This window comes from Heptranchias perlo, chromosome 43, assembly GCF_035084215.1.
Source record: "Heptranchias perlo isolate sHepPer1 chromosome 43, sHepPer1.hap1, whole genome shotgun sequence".
Taxonomy (NCBI): Eukaryota; Metazoa; Chordata; class Chondrichthyes; order Hexanchiformes; family Hexanchidae; genus Heptranchias; species Heptranchias perlo.
Window position 1 is genome coordinate 2,699,006 of NC_090367.1, and position 19,632 is coordinate 2,718,637.

General features: G+C 45.8%; 1 protein-coding gene across 3 annotated transcripts; it reads left to right on the forward strand.

The window, feature by feature from the left end:
• The first annotated feature begins 206 nt into the window (after window positions 1-206).
• LOC137306411 (RNA-binding protein 4B-like) lies at window positions 207-11,379 on the forward strand. 3 transcript variants are annotated; one of them, XM_067975589.1, is made up of 4 exons: window positions 207-435; window positions 3,691-3,997; window positions 9,522-9,741; window positions 10,984-11,077. In XM_067975589.1, exons 1-4 carry the CDS (start codon window positions 331-333, stop codon window positions 10,991-10,993), a joined length of 642 nt encoding a protein of 213 aa, XP_067831690.1. In that variant the 5' UTR covers window positions 207-330; the 3' UTR covers window positions 10,994-11,077. The 3 variants fall into 3 exon arrangements, with proteins under 3 accessions (XP_067831690.1, XP_067831689.1, XP_067831691.1); XM_067975588.1 differs by having other exon boundaries at window positions 9,522-10,100; window positions 10,984-11,073; XM_067975590.1 differs by lacking the exon at window positions 9,522-9,741 and having other exon boundaries at window positions 10,984-11,379.
• The last annotated feature ends 8,253 nt before the right edge of the window (window positions 11,380-19,632 follow it).

The window sequence follows — 19,632 nt, forward strand, 5'->3', positions numbered from 1 at the left end:
GCTGGCGGGAAAGGGGGCGGGGGCGGGGGCGAGACCGAGACCGTTAATTGACAGAAGAACTGGCCAATCAGGTGCTGCCGTCGGGCACGAACCTGTCAGACGAGCGAAGCTTCCAATGAGAAGCTTCGATGAGTGACCGCGCGGTGGACCAATCAGAGCGAGAGCGTGATTGGGTAATGAGCCAATCACATGGTAGCGGGGGGCGGGATGTTTGAATTTTTCCAAGTGCGTAGGGGCCGCCATCTTGTGCAAAGCCGTTGGGTGGGAGGAATAAAAGTGGTGGTTGAAAAACTATTTAGGATTCGTACATTTTCCTTTTTTTAAAAAAAAATGGTAAAAATTTTTATCGGGAATCTGCCGCGCATAGCGACGAAGGAAGAGATTAAGGAGCTGTTCGAGAAGTACGGCAAACTGACGGAGTGCGACATCATCAAGGTGAGAGGCAGACGGTCTAAAGCGTATAAATAAATGGGTTTAAACTATTAAGTTGTCCTCGGTGCGTGGGGCTTCAGGCGGAAACTAGAGAGACTTTTTTTTGAAGTAACTCAAGGGGAACAGAGTTTGAGACGGACCGATATGGTTGTAAAGGTGTTGCAGTGAAATCCTTCCCCAACGACTCTGAATGAGCTCTATGGAGGCAGGGTCATTATCTCAATCCACGGAGCTGGTTGCACCAGTCTGGGGGACTACTTTTAGTACAAAGAGTTTCCCTCTCCTCAGAAAACAAATGTATAATCTTGTTTCATAATTTCCTTGAGTCTGCCTTCAGCATAGAAGGGGAGAAAATTGGGAAAGAGAATCCCATGAAGAGTGTCACAAACAACATTGAAGCATATTGGCTTAAAATGAAAGTCTAATCTTTAATGGAAAAACATAATAGTCTCGCCATTAGTTTCTTACCAGTTTTTGTTTATCAATTTTTGCCAACCTTTTGAGTGAGTTTCACTTCACATAGGAACTTTAAAAGTGTGTCTGAGTGGGTAGCACCCTCGCCTCTGAGTCAAGGTTGTGGGTTTAAGTCCCACTCCAGATATTTGAGCACAAAATCTAGGTTGACACTCCTCAGTGCCAGGACTGAGGGAGAGCTGCGCTGTCAGAGGTGCCGCCTTTCAGATGAGACATTAAACCCAGGCCGCGTCTGCCACCAGGTGGATATAAAAGATCCCATGGTGCTATTCAAAGAAGAGCAGCGGAGTTCTCCCCAGTATCCTGGCCAATATTCATCCCTTAACCAGCACCTAAGACAGATGATCTGGTCATTATCTCATTGATAATTTGTGAATGAATGTAAGGAATCTTACAACACCAGGTTATAGTCCAACAATTTTATTTTAAAATCACAAGCTTTCGGAGATTATCCCCATCGTCAGGTGAATGAGTGGAAGGTTCTCAAATCGCCAGTCCATCACCGGCATCTCCACATCATGATATTTGTGAGACCTTACTGTGTACAAATTGGCAACCATGTTTCCTTCATTGTAACAACAAATACGCTTCAGAAGTGCTTCATTGGCTGTAAAGCGCTGTGGAACGTCCTGAGGTTGTAAAAGACGCTGTATAAATGCAAGTCTTTCTTTATCTGATGGAAAACAACAGTGCGGCCTGTCTGGCTGGACCCTTCGTGCTTGGTGGATCAAATTTGGTTAATTGCAGTGGTCAAATTCATATTGGCCCGAGAGCTGAAAACAGAATGTTTTCCTGACGTTAGGGTGATTTCAGGCTGGTTTGGAGTTGCAGTCTGAAATGGAATGGTTTTGCGATATGTAGAGAGGCTTTCTTCACTTTGAATACTCGTAATTATCCAAGTGGCCATTGTTTATGTTTGAGCCGAGACAGTTAAAATGGAGTTGAGGTGCAGATCAGCCCTGATCTAATTGAATGACGGAGCAGGCCCGAGGAGTTCAATGGCTTATTCCTGTTCCTATTTTGGCAGACCATTTGATCATGGCCTGCCAAAATTCACCTGACGATGGGGATAATCTCCGAAAGCTTGTGATTTTAAAATAAAATTGTTGGACTATAACCTGGTGTTGTAAGATTCCTTACATTCATTCACAAATCAAATCACAGCCAAGCTCATTCCTATTTCTCTGCTTGCGCACAAAGGTGCACATAGTATGAAGTCACTGGATACAACAACATGCACCAGGATAGATTGAGGGTGCTATTTCTCTGGATGGAATCAGACATTAGTATGAAGTTTTGGGTGGGGGGTGGGGTGTTGAATAAGATGACTTTGGCCTTGTTACCGTTAAGGTGGAGAAAGTTAATTTATGACTTGATGTCGGAAGCTCATGGTGGTAGTGGAGAGATAAAGCTAGATATCCTTGCTACACATAGGCGCTGACCCCGTGTTTATGGGCATGGCTATAGAGAGGCAGCATGTAGACAGGGAATAGAAGTGGGCCAATAATGAGGCACATCAGATTGATTGCAGCCTAGACAGTGGAGGAGCCATTGGCGGAGATGTGTTAATTATTTGGAGACCGGATTGCTGCCACAGAAATGGACTGTGCAGGACAGGTAGTGGATGGTGGTTAACTGTAGTAAAAACCACGGAGAGTTGAAGGAGGGATATCATTCCGTAGTTACATAAGTTACTAGTTTTAGTGTAACGGTCACGACGCCAGGCTGAAGACGTTCAGTCAGGGGGTGGTATTATGGATGGGCGTGAAGTTGGGTGGCAGTGGTAATTGTGAGTGGGGACTGTGGATAAGCAGCAGGATGCTGCCATTGGCCTCAGCCAGAGGGATAACACTGTAAATGTACTGGAGTCTGTAAAAAGCTTGATTTCTTTTGCTCGTTTATCCTTTTTGAATTTTATGTGCTCAAATTGGGATGTTCTTAAGGCTGTGACTGCCTAAATCGGAACTCCAAGATACATGTAGAAATACAACACGGAAGCAGGCCATTCGACCCAATCAGTCCACGTCACTGTTTACCCACCTTGTTCCCATATGCCTTCAACACCTTTTGCTTCATCCATCTATCCAATTTAATCTTGAATGTTGACATAGTTTCTGCCTCAACCACTAACTCTGGAAGTGAATTCCACAGTCTCACAACTCTGTGAAAAAGTTTCTCCTGCCCTTTGTTCTAAATCTCTTGCATTTAATCTTGTATTTATGGCCCCTCGTTCTTGAAACCGCAACTCTGATTCTATTTACCTTGTCCCATCCTTTCATAATTCTAAACCCTTCTATTGTATCACCCTGTAATCTGCATTGTTCCAATGAAAAAGACCCAATTTTTCCAAGTCTTTGTGTTGCATTTCCTCATACCAGACAGCATCCCAGTGAATAGGCATTTCACCCTCTCTAAAGTTTCAATATCCTCTCTGTCGTATGGAGCCCCGTATTGAGCACAGTGCGTTAGTTGCAGTCGCTTGAGCTATATGCAGTTTAATGGGAACATTGGTTTTAAATGTTTTATGTCTTCTCTGTGGGGTTTTGTAGCATGCACATAAACAGAAGACTAAAGGCTGGGACACGTCTGTAGATTGTAGGAACAATGGAGGTAAAGAGCTCACAGTTGTGATAAAATGTGAAATGGAGCATGAGGTGTCACGGCGTGGTGCAAAAGACAGATCAGGGAATTAGGTGGCTGCGTATCCATCCTCTCGTTCAGGGTTGGTGGGGCTGGAGAAGAGGATTGAAAATGAAATGTTTTACAATTGTTTTCGTTTGATAGAATTATGGCTTTGTGCACATGGAGGATAAAGAGGCGGCAGATGAGGCCATCAAGAACCTGCACCATCACAAGCTCCACGGGCTCCCCATCAACGTCGAGGCCAGCAAGAGCAAGGTGAAGACCTCGACCAAGCTGCATGTCAGCAACATCGGCGCCGAGTGCACAAACCAGGAACTACGGGCCAGGTTCGAAGAGTATGGGCCTGTCATCGAGTGCGACATTGTCAAGGACTACGCCTTTGTGCACATGGAGAGGGAGGAGGATGCAATGGAAGCCATCCGAGGGTTAGATGGCACTGAGTTTAAAGGTGAAGTAGCTGGAGGATTGCAAGGAGTACTGACCGTACCCGGCAAGGGCACCACTGCAGTACTGACTAATGTCATTTTTGGTTTAGAATCTCATGGTTCTCCCTGTGAGTTGTTGTGGGTGGAAATGAGGGAAAAAGCAAACATTTTTTAAAAAAATGCATCAGCCTCTCTCCTTTCTCTCCCCCACCCTCTACTCAGGAAAAAAACCAATAGAATTTTCCTTTTAAGAGAAAGTACTTTTTGAACTGTTAATGTCTTGCAGTTTCCACGTCCTAACACTGATACCAGTTGTCTTCATCTCTACATCGACACCCATGGTTTTCCTAGTATCTAGTTGCTGTTTGACTGTTCTCTTTGTTCCTGATGGATCGCTAGGTGAAGGCACCAGCCAGTGTAGCATTGAGCCACCCATCATAAAAGTCCAGCTTCAAATTCCCAGTCTATGCTGAGTTGGCAAATAGCCTGGGAATTACATAGAATGTACAGCATAGAAACAATTGGTTAGCCCAGTATTATTGGCCTGAGCACTCCTGGGCTGGGGGAGTGGGGTAAACCCCTGTCAGCTCGTGATCACTATCCAGTGACCTTTAGCCGGAAAGTGCACACGTTGAGCATAGGGTTGAGTTTGGTTTTGATTCCTCCCACAGTTGAATAGGTTGCCAATACTCGAGCGTCTAGGCCCACAGGTGAAGACAGGCTATTTTGGGCAAGGTATTTGAGAGCCGCTAGCAGGCCTGGAGTTGCATTCTGTCCTTCAGGAAATTAGGGGAGAATGTATGAATTACTCTGTGGAACTTGAGGGTCAGGTAGCTTTTCTTCCAGACATGATTAACTTTGCTTAGCATTGCCTAGCATTTTGGATAAATGAGTAGTGATGGGTTCATTTTGTGATGCTGCTGAGTACCAATTCACAAGTGGTTCATTCACTGTAATTTCTGTCATGTCTATCCATTGATTGGTTCTATGTTTTCAAAGCAGGGGGTGTTTGCCTCCAATTTCATTTGGTGCGTTTCGGGCTTTATTCGAAGGCTGTGAGGTTATTCTGGGCGCTGGCCGTTGCAGCAATGGCTGACTGCACATAAACAACTGCTGTAAATATAACACAGGCTGTACGAAAAGTACAGTGCTCGGATAGCAATGTTTAAAATGATGAGCACCCTTGATGGTCTAATCACTGCTCTGGTCTATCGCTGAACTGTACATACCAGAGGAGCCTGGGTCAATTCCCAGTGTGCCCTGAGTTACCTGACATCAGCTGAGGGTGCTGTATGGTCTTGGCTCACCTGAGGGAGAGGGGGATTTGAAGGTGAAGAGAAAATCGCCCTGGGTTCCCAGTCCAGAGACTCCTGCTGGAAAGAACAAATGAACATATAGCTACGATAGGATTGGGCTCTGCTGTGTTGCCCTCCATTGTAAAATAGCCTGTTGACACCCATCGTCTAGACTTGCAAGTGCAAATGGCCCCTTGAGAGAGATGCTGTACCACAGCAGGAATTGGCACATCCAGGAGGGGAGAAAACTGTTTGAGAGGATATTTTAACCAGCAAACATTAGGCAAATAACTTTTTGTAAATGACAGCCCAGTTACATCAGCCAGAAACGTGAAAAATCTAGCCATCTGTAGATAAATGATGATAATTGGGGTGGTGGGAGGCTTTGTTTGTTCAGCAGTTCAGCAGTTTTCAGTATCAAATGTTTGTGTCAACCACTAAAAAAAATTGTGCATCAGTCAGATTGAAATTGTAAGTGCTGAGATTGCGTTGATGTTTGCTGCTTTTACACAGTGGTTTGTAGACAAACTGCCACGTTTGTTTTTATTTGGCATTTGGTTCTCGATTTGTCCTCGGGTGCACTCCCGATTGCTGCCTCCCACAAGAGCAGATCAAGAATGTTCTTTCAGGAGCGCAGTATGTGAGCTTACGAGTGGTTTGTACAATGATGTGACGTCTCTACATTAAAGGGGCAATTCATCGATCCTGCGTCCCAGTGGGGTCCACGCACTGGAAGAGAGCACAGGTGGGAGATAGAGTTCCGACGTCGTCTCCCTGATTTTCCCTAGTCCACGTTTCCTGTGAGTGTAGCTTCCTACTGAGAGTGCAGGACTGTGGAATTACCCCACAAGGCTCTGTTTACAGGGCAGAGGGTCTCGATCGCGGGTCCCAATCTGTAATGCAGCCCAACCCCTGTTGGATCTCCTGCTGGCGCAGTGAGCGCAGAATGAAACTTGGCCCTTTTCCAAAAAACTCTCTATGCAACTTTGAAATAACTTGAGTGATGCTCCCCTTGTGGCTTGGCAGGTTTATCGAGGGATTGGCTAAGCCACAACGATCAGGAAGGGTGTAGTTAATGATCCCTGGTCATTGCAGAAGCAGTGTTATTACATTTGGCTTAGCAAAGGGAAAATCAGCCAGGGTTCTTGCACCCGACCGCTATCCAGAGACCAGTGACTTCTGCTGGTAAGTGCGCGGATGGTGGTTAAAGAGGATCTGGCTCGGCTGTGATGCCCCTTGCAGCCGAATAGCCTGCTGTCACTCATTGCCTAGGCTCAACCATGAATGGTGACAGCTGGATTGAGGTACTGGAAGGTGACCAGTGTCTGGAGCTGTCTTCAGCAAGGAGTCAAAACCTTCTGGAGAAAATTAGTGAGAAAAGAGGGGGGTGTCGGTGGGGGGGAAAGAAATAACTCCAGCCACCTCACGAAAGGGGAATGACATACAGCCCTACCCCCAGCTCCACCTTTATTGTTTCTTGAATGGTGACCCTGTAAAATTTAAGTGTGTGGCTGTGAATTGATTCTATTGGTTGTTGGTAACAGAATTGGCGTTTTCAGTTACAGCAATTCTGCTGCTGTTCCAATTTATTTAATGCTTATTATTGTGAGAGTAACTTGCTGCGTTGTTTGTGACTGGTAACGCTGCAGCTTCCTGTCATAGCCTCCTGGGATTTTTCGGGTCAGGTACAAAGCACAGCGTTTGCAATCGGAGAACTTTGGTTTAATGCGGACCACCATTTTGGAAAGGAACAAACAGAGTACTTCAAAACACTTACAGCTGTGTTTGCAAAGTATAATGTGAAAAGCAATCATCTCATCCTCAGTGGCTCCTCCACAGAAAAACTTTATTCACTTGTCTGTACGTGACCTAGGTGACTGACTGTGTGCTGTATGTCGGGGAGAAGATGGAATCCGCGCTATGCTAGAGAACACATGCAAGTGTCACGTCAGACCTGCAGTGTGCAGACTGACGCCGTTTAGGGCAGGTTTAAAGTAATGTCCTTGTATCTTACCTGCCCCTGTGGCTGGTGATCTTTAAATTGCTCACCTGATTGTGGTTGTATGGCTATAGATGCCTACAAATTTTGGAACAGGCCATTAGTCCCAACAAGCCTGTCGCGAGCAGTTCTGTGGCTCATCATCATAAATGTTTGAGAAATGCCCTATGAGGCTTTTTTTTGTTAGTCTTTTTAAAAAGGAAAATTCTCTGATCATTTTAAAACCGGCCCGCTGTCTCCCATTCGCTTGAGGGGCATGTAAGAGTGCAACGAGGGAGCAGTGGTTTTCTATCGTCTATCCCTAACTCCTGTTTCTTGTCCCATTCCCCCCCCCCCGGGCCTTCAAGTTCTTGGCGTTGTCACCAGTGTTATTTAGTATAGGCGTGTCCAATCTGCAGCCAACAGGCGCTCGCGGTGCGATCCTCGAAGTCTGGGTAACTCGGCCCTGTGCGCGCTCGTATTTCTTACTTGCTGGTTTGTTCCGCGTGGAATTCCTGAGCCTGGAAGTTTGAAAGGGCTGTTCTTAACACTTGCCTCACCGTTGAATAAATGCTAAATCAGAGCATCAAGATCTGTTGGTATTAGCAGCTTGAGATCTCTGCAAATTAATGGGAACGTGGATTTAAACTTTCTTTAGGCTCCATGGTGCCCACACGGATAAAAGCTTGATCATCTCTGATTTGGTGTATTGATATCGGTACAGAGTGGGAAAGCTGAAGTCGAGATGCTTCTTGTGTAACGCTCTTAGTTCATCATCTCAATCCCTGCCACAGTGAGATCAGTCCTTCACACCAGTGCTTAGCTCACGCTGCTGACTCCAGGCACAACTCAAGAATCCGTAACACTACTGCTGTACGCTCAAGTGGACGTGGTGTAAAAGTCTTGCATGCTCACCATTAATGCTTTACAAAGACCCAGTGACGACTCGCGGTTCTTAGTAGCTGCATTCTGACTTGATGCGCCTGACAAATATTCTCATCCCAAGTCAGGCCACCGTGATTATTGGTCCTTGTTTGGAAACTCATTCCCGGCCAAGGTCCTGCTGCTCGGATGCCATCTGTGGAAGTATCTTGTGGGGTTCCACGGCTTTAATGTCCTTAGAGGGGGAAACAGATCAGCAACACAATCTGTCTGATCTGCAATCTCCTAAAGGAAACCTCACCATTTTCGCCCCTTTTAGAAATTTTCTTCTGTGTTTTCTTTGTGGAAAATCGACAGTCAGTATGGTCCTCGTTGAATCTGACCTGCGATGAATTGCTGGGCAGCAAGTAGTGTGAGGGAGCAGAAGGTAGAATCAGTAAAAGCAATCGGAGCTAATTAATTTCTACTGACGTTTGGTTTCTGCGCACTGTCTGGCTCAGAATCTATTCTCAAGGTGGTTTTACTTTCCTCTTCTTCCTGTACCCCACCCCCTCGGGTTAATTGAGACTTGCAAAGATAAAAGCGTATTAAAAGTCATTAGTGTCCCTCCCGGGGAAGCAATATCTAAGGATTTTCTTTTTCCTTAAGGTACCCCCCCCCAACCACTTACAAAAATTGAACGTAAAGTTTTTTTTTAAAAGGTCAGATTTTCTGATCTTCCTGGAGAGCTGTCAGATTGGGTCCCCCCCTCTGCTAGTCCAGTACATGATGCTACCGATGGAAAGCTCAGCCATGATTCTCAGAACAACTCCACAGAAAACTGGGGGGAGGAAGGGGGGCATGAATTTGAACGCTGCGGTACCTGTTGTCGCATACCTAGGAAATCACGCAATCAGCTGGGTGTTCTTTATCCCTGGCCGAGGTGGTTATGGAGCCGATCAGATCTGTGCCGCTCACGAAATTTGACTTCTGCCAATAAAAGAAACGTATTCTTTTAAGGAATTTTCATTCCTTTATGGAATGGGGGAATACTTTAAACAAAGTGCTTCCCTCCCTTCCTCTTTAAGTCTTCATTTTACAGTGGCATTTGACTTGCTCGTCACATATTACCGCGTGCTAGCATTTCAGAACTGTGTGTGAAATCCCTGTTCAGCTTCATCAACAAAACATTTTACAGGATTAGTGCCTCTCTTTCCCACCGCCCCTCCACCAAATGGCGGTTATTTGGCTCCCCTGCAGCAAGGTGACTGCCCTGCTCTTCTCCTCCTCCTCCTGTGGTAGTTGTAATCAGTTTCCCCCCACCCCCCGTTGCATGGGGTTTAAACAGAACCAGGGGAAGCGCCCGCGTTAAAAATGTCACTGAGCAAACTCTCTTGCGTCTTGTTTTCAAAGGCAAACGGATCCATGCCCAGCTGTCGAGGAGCCGGCTTCGGACACAACCTGGGATGGGTGAAAAAAACGGCTGCTTCCGGTGTGGTAAAGAGGGCCACTGGTCTAAGGAATGCCCAAAAGATCGCGGCGGTTTCGATGGTGGATACCCTTGCGACTACCCCCAGCCTTACCCAATGCGGCCCATGTCGGCGTACGGAGAGCGGCCAGTGTACGACGAGCGGTACGGGGTCGCTGATCACTACGAGAGCTATCCGGCGCAGCCGTATGCGGCCACGGGAGATCCTTACTTTGACCGGCGGCCGACTCAGCTTGCACCCGTAGGCACCGCGATGAGCGATTGCGTCCCTGGCGGGTTAGACCCCTACGGGAGGCACGCTGTGCCCCCGCCCCCTCCCTATTACGACCGGGATAGGAGCCCTCTGCGACGAACGCCCATGGCCGCCTCGAGCACCGGATATGGGTTTGATTACACACAAGTCACTGCGGCGGCAATGCCCACTAGATCTCCGTATGACGTGTCGAGCACAGCGGGGAATACCTACGTGGACCGTACGCGATACTCTATGTTCTGATCCAAAGGTGAGGCTCTATCCATTTTCAAAACTGCAGTGTGTCTGACGTTGCAGACTTCGCTTCAGTGGGACTTACTCAGTGGCTAATGCACGTGGAGTTGCAAGGCTTCCCCCTCTCCTGATCCCACACACCCCACCGTCTATCAGCCTCTGTGCTCAATACCGACCGAGAGGACCCCAGGTTTGATTTCCCCCCCCAGGTTTCTGCTGAATTAGCTGATCTCAGTTGGGGCTGGTAATGTAGGCCTCTGCATCCTTGGGGTTAGGGAGGGGAAATATCGGGTACCTGTTTCCGATTGCTGTCCAGCGCCCCCCTACTAGAAGTATATGTGTGGTGACTGTGGGTGATCAGGGTGGGCGGAGATTCCCCATGGTTATTGACTAGGCTTCTGATGCACTCTTACCAAGGTTCACAAGTGAATTTGGACTGATTAGGCATACATTGGAAGGCAACGGGGCACCTGCAGAGCATTAACTCTTTATATGGTCAATACTTTTAGGGGAGGGTGAAGAATATTGACCAGAAACCCAGTATATTGACCAGCATGGCAACTATTATTGAAGTTTAGGCAGTAGATTTTCTGTGTTTGGTGTATAACCGGAAAACTACTGAAACCTCAAAAGCAGTTGATTTTATATAAAAATGTAGGAAAACTCAACCACTTATGAGTTTTTCTCTCTACTGCTAAGGGCATCAATTCTTTGTGCATTAGCCACTGAATGTCAATGTCCCCAAGTCTGCTACCCACATGGCTTGTGCAGGACAGAGTGAAACAGCTGTGTGTTTCAGAGCAGTGGACCCGGCTCTGAACTCGAGGTGAGATGCGTGCCTTTTTTAAAAAAAAATATCAAGATTGACTTCCATGTGTGCTTTTTTTTATTTCTTGCAGGAATTGCTAAGTATCCCTTGATGAGAGAGTCGGGTTCCCCGGTACACGTGCGAATCTTCGGGTTGTGCGGAATGCGTCCATCAGTGGGATATAGCGCGAAGGATGTTTGGTGCGATACCATACCCTAATTTTTTAAAGAAGTTAATAAAATAAAACTGGGTTCCAGATATGAGCTCACTTTTTCCGCTGTGAGCTGTGGCCAACCTTTTCCTGTTTTTTCGAAGACTGGGCTTGTTCAGCGTGTTTTATTTTTAAACAAATGTTTTGGTAATGGTTCTTTGTGCTAGTTAGGAGTATATTGCGCACCTGTCAGCAGTTAGAAAACATACTTTTTTTTAGTTACGCATTTTCTTGTATTAAAAGCTTGTACAATAAATACCAGGTGTTTCACATTCAGTTGCTGGCTCTGAGTTGCTACTTTCCAATTGATCCCTTTCCTGCCTAGCCTTTTCAAATGGTGTGAGAGATGGGATGCAGCTTCAGGCAGATGTTTCAAAGCCAAGCTGTTGCCCAGCGTAGCACTCACCCACACAGACCATGAGATCCCAAGTTCTGTTCCCGGTCTGTGTTTAGTTAGCTGATCTCTGCTGTTCATTGACTCCTCTTGGAAAGTGTAGGTGTGTGAATGTTGGCTGATGCCCTCTGTGGTTCAATAGCCTGCTGACATTCACTGTCTAGGTGCAAAATGTGAAGAATGGTCACTTGGGCGAGATAGTGGGGCTGCTGAGATGTGTGGAACTAGAACCCAGCAAAATCAATCAAATCCATTTATTTGGGATTCAAAGCTTTGGCGCTGTATCTTTCGAGACTCTGAACTGGCCCTGGATGGGACTGTATGATGCACTGGATTCCAGCTTTGAACCTAGACTGTGATGCTTGGACCATGGATCCATGGTGCAAAACTACCAGTAATTTATACTAATATCATTCAAGGACTTGGTGTGGGCAGTGGAAAAATGAATTGGTGCAGTGGGAAGGGGTAGGCTCATATGAGTTAACAGCGCAATGTGGAGGGAGCTTTATCGCTTATCCGACCGGGGAGCGCTTGATGCTGTTGTCACTGTGTGCAGAAATATCGGAAGATCCTGTCCTCACTGGTGACCACGTTGTCCAGAAGGAGTCACTGGATAGTGACCAACAACAGTGTGCATTTATACAGCGCTTTTTAACGTAGTAAAACATCTCAAGGTGCTTCACAGGAACGTAATATGACACCGAGCCAGTGAGATATTGGGACAGGTGACCAAAGGCTCGGTCAAAGAGGTAGGTTTTAAGGAGCGACTTAAAGGTGGAGAGAGAGGCGGAGAGGTTTAGAGAAGGAATTCCAGAGCTTAGGGCCCAGGCAGCTGAAGGCACGGCCGCCAGTGGTGGAGCGATGGAAATCGGGGATGGGCAAAATCAGGCTCATCTTTCCCCTCCCTCGCTGGGAGAAACCATTGTAGCCTCTCTAAACACTGTACCGTTGACAACCATCGGCTGAGTTTCCATGCTTCATTTTTCTCAGCTTTCTATCCTGATGCTAGCCGACCAAACTATCGTGTGTGAGCCTAAAAGGATAAATGTTAACAGGCCACTTATCCATTTGCAGCCGGGATCACCTTTTATACAGTCAAGAGTGGAATGGATTCTAGCAGCATTCTGAAAGAGGACTATTGGAGAGTAATGTTGTAAAGTCAACACAACAGTCTGTAAGAAATATCTTCTCGCCCCTTATTGGCTGTATGTGCAAAGCAGGATTGAAAATTATGAAGGGGTTTATAGGGTAGACGCAAAGAGGATGTTTCTGCTCGGTGGGGGGTGTTCTAAACTAGGGGCCATAAATATAAGATAGTCACTAATAAATCAATAGGGAATTCAGGAGAAACTTCTTTACCCAGAGAGTGGTGAGAATGTGGAACTCGCTACCACAAGGAGTGGTTGTGGTGAATAACATAGATGCATTTTAAGGGGAAGCTAGATAAACACATGAGGGAGAAAGGAATAGAAGGATATGCTGATAGGGTGAGATAAGTAGGGTTGGGAGGAGGTTCGTGTGGAGCATAAACACCGGCATGGACCAGTTGGGCCGAATGGCCTGTTTCTGTGCTGTAAATTCTATGTAACTAACGCCATACAATATGTTAATGTAAGCTATAAAAGTGAGGGGTTCCAGTCCAATCTTTGTTGGGCACCTTTAACTTGAAATTGTGCAGCATACTTTTGTCTGCTATTTTAGTGGTAGTATTAATCTGTTTGTTAAATAGTGATCAAGCGAATGTGTTCAAAAACTAAAAAAGAGCAGTTTCAACTCCAGTATTGTAGTGCCCTCTGGTATACAGCCCTGGTCTTTGGTGCTAGCTACAGTGGACTCTTAATTTTTTTAAATGTTTGAATAGTTACTGAATCTTGACATTTTTGTCGTCATTTCCCTGAACATGTACTGACATGTCTTCCAGCTGCAGGTAAGTTGGTACCTTTTGCCAAACTGGATACTAGATGGGGAAGGGATAGGGGTGCAGTGGGGTGATGGATTTGCTGTGATACATTTCAGTGTGATAAAGACATATCATACCTTATCACGTCCCCCAGGGAATCCCCAAGCACTTTACAGCCAGTGGAGTAATTTGAAGATTGACTGTCGATATGTAGGTAAATGCAGCGGTCGGTTTTGGACACAGCAAGTTCCGACAAACGGCAAATGGAATCTGTTTGGTGGTGTTGATCGAGGATGTAATGTTAGGACAGATGGGGTTAAATCCAGCTGACTGATTACGGAGACCTAATTACCCACTACTTGCAGAATTGCGGAAATTGTACGGTTCATCTCAGTCAGGTCAGGTTTCCTGGAGTAAAATGCTGGAGGGTAGAGGCAGCTCTTTGATATGTAGCACTGTTGTAAAATCCCTTTTAAAAGGGGCTGCCTGCCTCCTATGGTGCACCTGTGGGCAACTGTACCCCATACTGTGATACTGAGTCAGACCGACCGGAATTCAATGCTCAGCCTACTGATCTAGTTGATCTTAGCTAGGGTAATAGTTAGGGTGTCACACTGGACCTCAGCATCCCTGGACTAGCGGAGGTGAAACATCAGACAGGGTTCCTGATCCTGATTGCAATTCTGACACCCTGCCAGAAACTATGGTCGGACAGGGTCAAACATGGCTGTGACGTCCTGCATGATGAATTAGCCTGTCGGCCCCCCCGTTACCCATCTTCTCACTATATCCCTCTATCTCCAGAAACTCTTCAACCTGTTTATAATTGTTTCAGTGACCGGTACCTTACTCCTTGTGTGTATTACTCTTTGTGTGAAATACTCCAGCCTGAATCCTCGATTTTACTCCTAACTTTTAAATGATGTTTTTTTTTAAATCTTAGTCAGGACAAACAATTTGGATCAACTTTATCAATCTCTTTTGTCATTTTCAAAGCTGCGAGGTCACCTTGAATGAACAGCGCTGGTAAGACTTTATAAATTATGCTAAATCTTAACCAGTCCAAATCAAAATATTACAGAGTAACTGTAGGGGAGCTAGCCTTTAATTCAAAATGTTGTCCTTGGGTTCTTGTGCACTTTCTTGAGGCAGCTGCTGGAAGATGCACGGCATGATTGTGATATCTGATCCCCAGAGTGGAAGCTCGGTAAATTCCCCCCTGATGGTCTGGCCCCTCTAGCTCACCAAAGTGGCAGCCTATAGAGTGATTGTCGGCGGGTCTTTCAATTGTGGAGGACAGCACAGCTGACTGCGATCTTGTCCTAACTCAAAATTCACACAAGTCACTTCCCAACAGGAGTTACTGGATCAAGAGAGAGGGGTCCTTGCTAAACTTGATTTTTTTTTTAGATAGCCCAACCACTGAGATCGGTTAACTTAGCACAAACTGGGAATCAAACCAACGACCCTCCTTATCTATACAGCTCTCTGCCTTAAGCAGTTGAGCCGTTGGGAGGTGAGCGTCTGGGCACTGCAGCTTTAAAAGAGAATCTAATGTCCTTGACAATTCCACATCAATTTGTAATGAGGACTGAGAGCCATGTGTTGCACGGGGCTGTAACACCATCTTGGATTTTGATTGCGTTGTAAACCACAGCAGTGCAAGTATGTGATCCAAACTCTCCCACCATCTACGTTATATACCCATGTTAGAAGATGCGTACCCAGCAAGATTCAGTGCCTTCGGGAGTTTTCCCAGTGTCCTGGCTAAGATTTTCCCCTTTAACCAACAACATCAAAAACAGAATAAATGGTCTTATTCCTGCTACAGAATTGCAGCCTTGCTTGCCCACATACAGGTCAGTGCTGTTCAAAATCAGAAATTGTCTTGTAGGTGCTTTTGAGACAGGAGATGCTACATAAATGCAAATCTTTTTTTAAAATCAGAAACTGCCGTAAACATTCAGCATCTGCGGAGGTGTAAAGTTTCAGGTCGATATGCTGTCATCCGAGTCGAGAGCTGCTATAGAAAGCCCTCTATTTCCTGCTGTAACCATTTACACATCCCCAGGGTCTTGGTTACATCTTTTATTTCTCTAATTTGCCTCGTTACTGCCTCCTTTTGTATCATCATTATCACTTCTGTCATTTAATAAGTCTTCGATCCTCCTCCTAATTACAGACCTTTTTTTTCCCTCTCTCTCCTTATAAGCTGCTCACCTGTAACATCCCTCCACCCTCTCGGGCTCTCCACAGATGCTGCCTGACCTGCTGAGTGTCACCCAGTATTTTCTGTTTTTAAAAAAAATTTCCAGCATCTGCAGTATTTTTTGCTTTTTAATTTCTTAATCAAATCTGGGAATTGCAGTTCTTGTCATTCTGTTCCTCTGCCACCAGATGATGCTGTCGTCCTGTGTAAATAGATCAGTACAGTGTTCGTAGCACGTGGTCAGACAGTGCATTGATTTATAGACCAGGTCCAAGGATCTATTGTAAGCAGCGCCACCAACTCTTGTTAATCAGCATTCGTTTGTGGTAGGATAGCAGCTGTCTCTCAAACTTACCCGCAAAGAGCCAGCTCCAGTACTTACTGTTAGGTCTTGAATACAAATGGTGAAAGATCCCTTCCTCTCACTTTTATCTTGTTGAGGTCGGAGGTGCATTATTCAAGGGGATGTTGTCTGTGTAACCGATGTTATGAATTCACTGGGGAATTTACTTGTAACCATAGTTTTCAATCTGTATTATGGGGCATCGACAAGAGAACCGAACCCTGCAGGGAACAGTCCTACGGGCAGTGAGCACCTTCTCACACTGTGCCTAATTCACCATTCTCCATGCATGGGGTTGGGCAGTGGGTGTCTGCGCCCTATTCGACTGTGGAGAGCATCACAGCTGTGCCTGATCCTGTCCTGAGCTGACATTTTTTTTTGCACTTTCCAAGCAGGAGTCACTGAATAGCGATCAGGTGCAGTCGCCGTGGCTGATTTTATTAATTTTTAGTCATTTCCCTCCCACCCTAGCCCAGAGGCACAAAGACGCCACTACTCTCCCAGCTGAGATCAGCTAGCTCCATACAGAGTGTTTGTTTATTCTCTTGTGTAATGTGCAGTGCGGTGCTAAACCATACGGACTAGGAAGGTCCCAGGTTCACCTTTGATCCGTGCTGAGTTAGCTGATCTCAGACAGGGCAGCAGTAATGAAGGTGCCTCAAGCTGGGGAGCAGAGAAAGCAGCGACATTCCAACTCCTGATCACTATCCGCAGCTCCCGACTGAAAAACGTGCGTGCGCGCGCGCGTCAGGTGAGAACAGGATTGGGCCCTGCCCAAGATGAGTGTGTTGTGTCCATCCCCCCCTGCCGCATTCTCTCGGCCTTCAAACTCTCTCCAGGCTCGTACATTAAGAAGGTCCATTTGGATGAGGTAATGGGGGGGATTGGGGTGTGGGGGAGAGCACAAGTATCTGTGGAGGAACCTTAGGGGAGGAGGGAAGGAAGGAAATAGAAGGGGAGGAGGAAGTGAAATAAGAAAACAAATAGAAAAATGAGCAGGTTTGAAATCTCTTTCCCAGTCCTGTGTAGCCTGATCTAATTTGCTGATGGAAATTTATTAGATTACGGGGGTTCACCTGGTGTCTTCTCTTTAGTGACAAGCTGATGATAATTTACTGCAGGTGTTTTATCTGTTATGTTTTTTGCCATAACAACACTTACAGTCTATTAAATCTCCACCTTGATGCATCTGACACTGCCAGGTGTATCATTCATTGTGTACAAAGTGTTCAGATCCTGACCCAGCTAGAATCAGACTCAGTGTGTAAACAAAATAAAAGGCAGCTTGTGGCTTCTGATGGCTCAGAGTGAGTAGCTGAATCACACTAGACGATCCTCAGTCTGGGCTGCGTTTGCTGATTGCAGCTGGTTGCTGCAGTTGGGTTCCTGCTGCTGACTGTTATCCAGTGAGTCCCGTGTGTGTGTGTGTGTGTGTGTGTGTGGAGGTGAGGCGAGGTCAAAACTGGACTCTGCTGCATGTACTCCACTGACTAATAGGGTGCTGACGCTCGTTGTCCAGGGTCACACATGAAGAACAGCAAATTTAGGACTAATGTCAGGAAGATCTTCACACACAGAATGGAATCCATTGGTGTACATAAAACCATAGAATGATACAGCACAGAAAGTGGCCATTCGGCCCATCGTGCTCTTTGAAAGAGCTATCCAATTAGTCCCACTCCCCTGCCCTTTCCCCATGGCCCTGCAGATTTTTCCCCTTCAAGTATTTATCCAATTCCCTTTTGAAAGTCATCATTGAATCTGCTTCCACTGCCCTTTTCAGGCAGCGCATTCCAGATCATAACACCTTGGAATCACTTCAGCAACCATTGAGTGCTTTTGACAAGGTGTTTCGAGTTGAACGCTTGAGATAGCAAATGTCCTGTGATGCTATCTGAATGTATGTTGATCTACAGATCCAATTTGGGGTGAGATGGCGGAAATGGGATCGCTTATGTTATGGCCAGAGATTATTTATTTCTTCAGTATGTGCTCGTCAGATTTCTCTCCTCAACCTTAAAAGCATTTCAACAGATGGCTCAGTCTGAAAATGCGATACCTGGTGCGCAAAACTGAGCTGTACAGACTAAGGCCCTGTGAGGTAGCTGATCTCTGTTCAGACAGCTGCAATCAGCTTCTGCACCTGTTAACTCTACCCCAGCAATCGTCCCAGTGGCTTCAGGAGAAAAGGGAAGGAAATTGGGAAATGAAAATATTCCTTGCCTACCCCCACCCCCCCCCCCACAAGTCTTATACAACTCGTGCTGTACAGAATTGGCTTCAATTTACACTGTAATTAAAATATCATTTAATCTGCTAAAAAGATGAAAGACTTTGCTACGCTATTAAAATATTCAGACCCTTCAGTTGTCATCTTATTCAGAGGCCCTTCACCCGTTTAAGTTGTGCTAAAGAGGCTAGCTTTCGTTTTACATTAAAGTTGGAAAAGAATCTTTCGAAGTCTGCTTTGATCCTTGAGTTTGCCATCCATGGCTTTATTGAGTAAGATCAATCTGATTGTATTCCCTCCCCCCATTTCTCTACTCCCAATCTCCCTGTGTGACTACTGTCACCTAAAACACTGAAGGAAGTTGGTATTTGAAACATGTTGTGCTGATGGAGCCCATAAGCAGTGACAATATTCCCCAAATCTTTTAGCAGCAATCACATTCAACCTGTCTTTACAAACCGATTAATCCAGGCCAATTGTTCGTTGTGCACATACCAGGGCGTACAAATTACAAATAATAGGAGTAAGAAGGGAAGTCAGATGGAATTCTTTCGCCCAAAGTGTAATAAAGTTGTGGAATAAGTGACATTGAAGCAGACGGTGTAAATGGGGTCAAGAGACTATTAAGTGCGTTACTGGAAAGAGAATGGATTGAAGGGTGTGGTGAGGAGGTGAGTCTGGAGGGTTAGCAATTAGTTGTAGGCCAGTGGTCGATTGTGACAAAACCTTGTTTCCAACCATTTATTCCCGATCTTTATCGTTTAATGTCTTCTCTTTGATCTTTCCATTTCTTTCTTGCTCCGAGCAGTGTTATTTTCTCCTGACTCTTGGCCACTTGCCGGTCGACGCTTACAAAATGAATTGGTTTGAATTAAATGGGGCGTCTGGTTGTGATATTGACGAGGCAGGAATAGTTTGAAGTCATCGCACCAAATGCACTTAGTACCAGGAGGGTGACCACTGTGCAGACAAAGGGCCCCTTAAGAACACGAAGCGAACAAAATGCCCGCAGGAGCAGCCTGAAAGATGTAGAAAGTAGCTCTTTGTTGTCTGAAGGGGCTCAGACAGAAAGGGAGCTGTCACTGTAACCTATGGAATTGTTTTTATCAGACTGGAATCCAGCTGAGACAGGTACTGAATGTTATCCAGTGTTTGTGGTGTAAGGTGGGTGGCTGTATGTCAGATGAGACCTGATGGGCTTAAATATCTTGTTCTCACCTCTGGCGTTTATGTCCCTATGAGTTTGCCACATTCATTTCAGTGGGATTTAGTCTATTGAGTTTGTGCGTTCTCTTGAATGTATCTCAAGTGTTCACCCCACTGATGGACAGTGATCTTGTGGCCCTTCTTGCTGACTTTATCATCCAAGTGGTTGGCCATTTAGGACCGAGATGAGGAAAAATTTCTTCACTCAAAGGGGTTGTGAATCTTTAGAATTCTCTACCCCAGAGGA

Coding starts and splice junctions, on each gene's coding strand:
- LOC137306411 (XM_067975588.1), top strand. CDS start 331: ATGGTAAAAATTTTTATCGGGAATCTGCCGCGCATAGCGACGAAGGAA. Junction 436..3,690: donor CGGAGTGCGACATCATCAAG/GTGAGAGGCAGA, acceptor TTCGTTTGATAG/AATTATGGCTTTGTGCACAT. Junction 3,998..9,521: donor AGATGGCACTGAGTTTAAAG/GTGAAGTAGCTG, acceptor TTGTTTTCAAAG/GCAAACGGATCCATGCCCAG.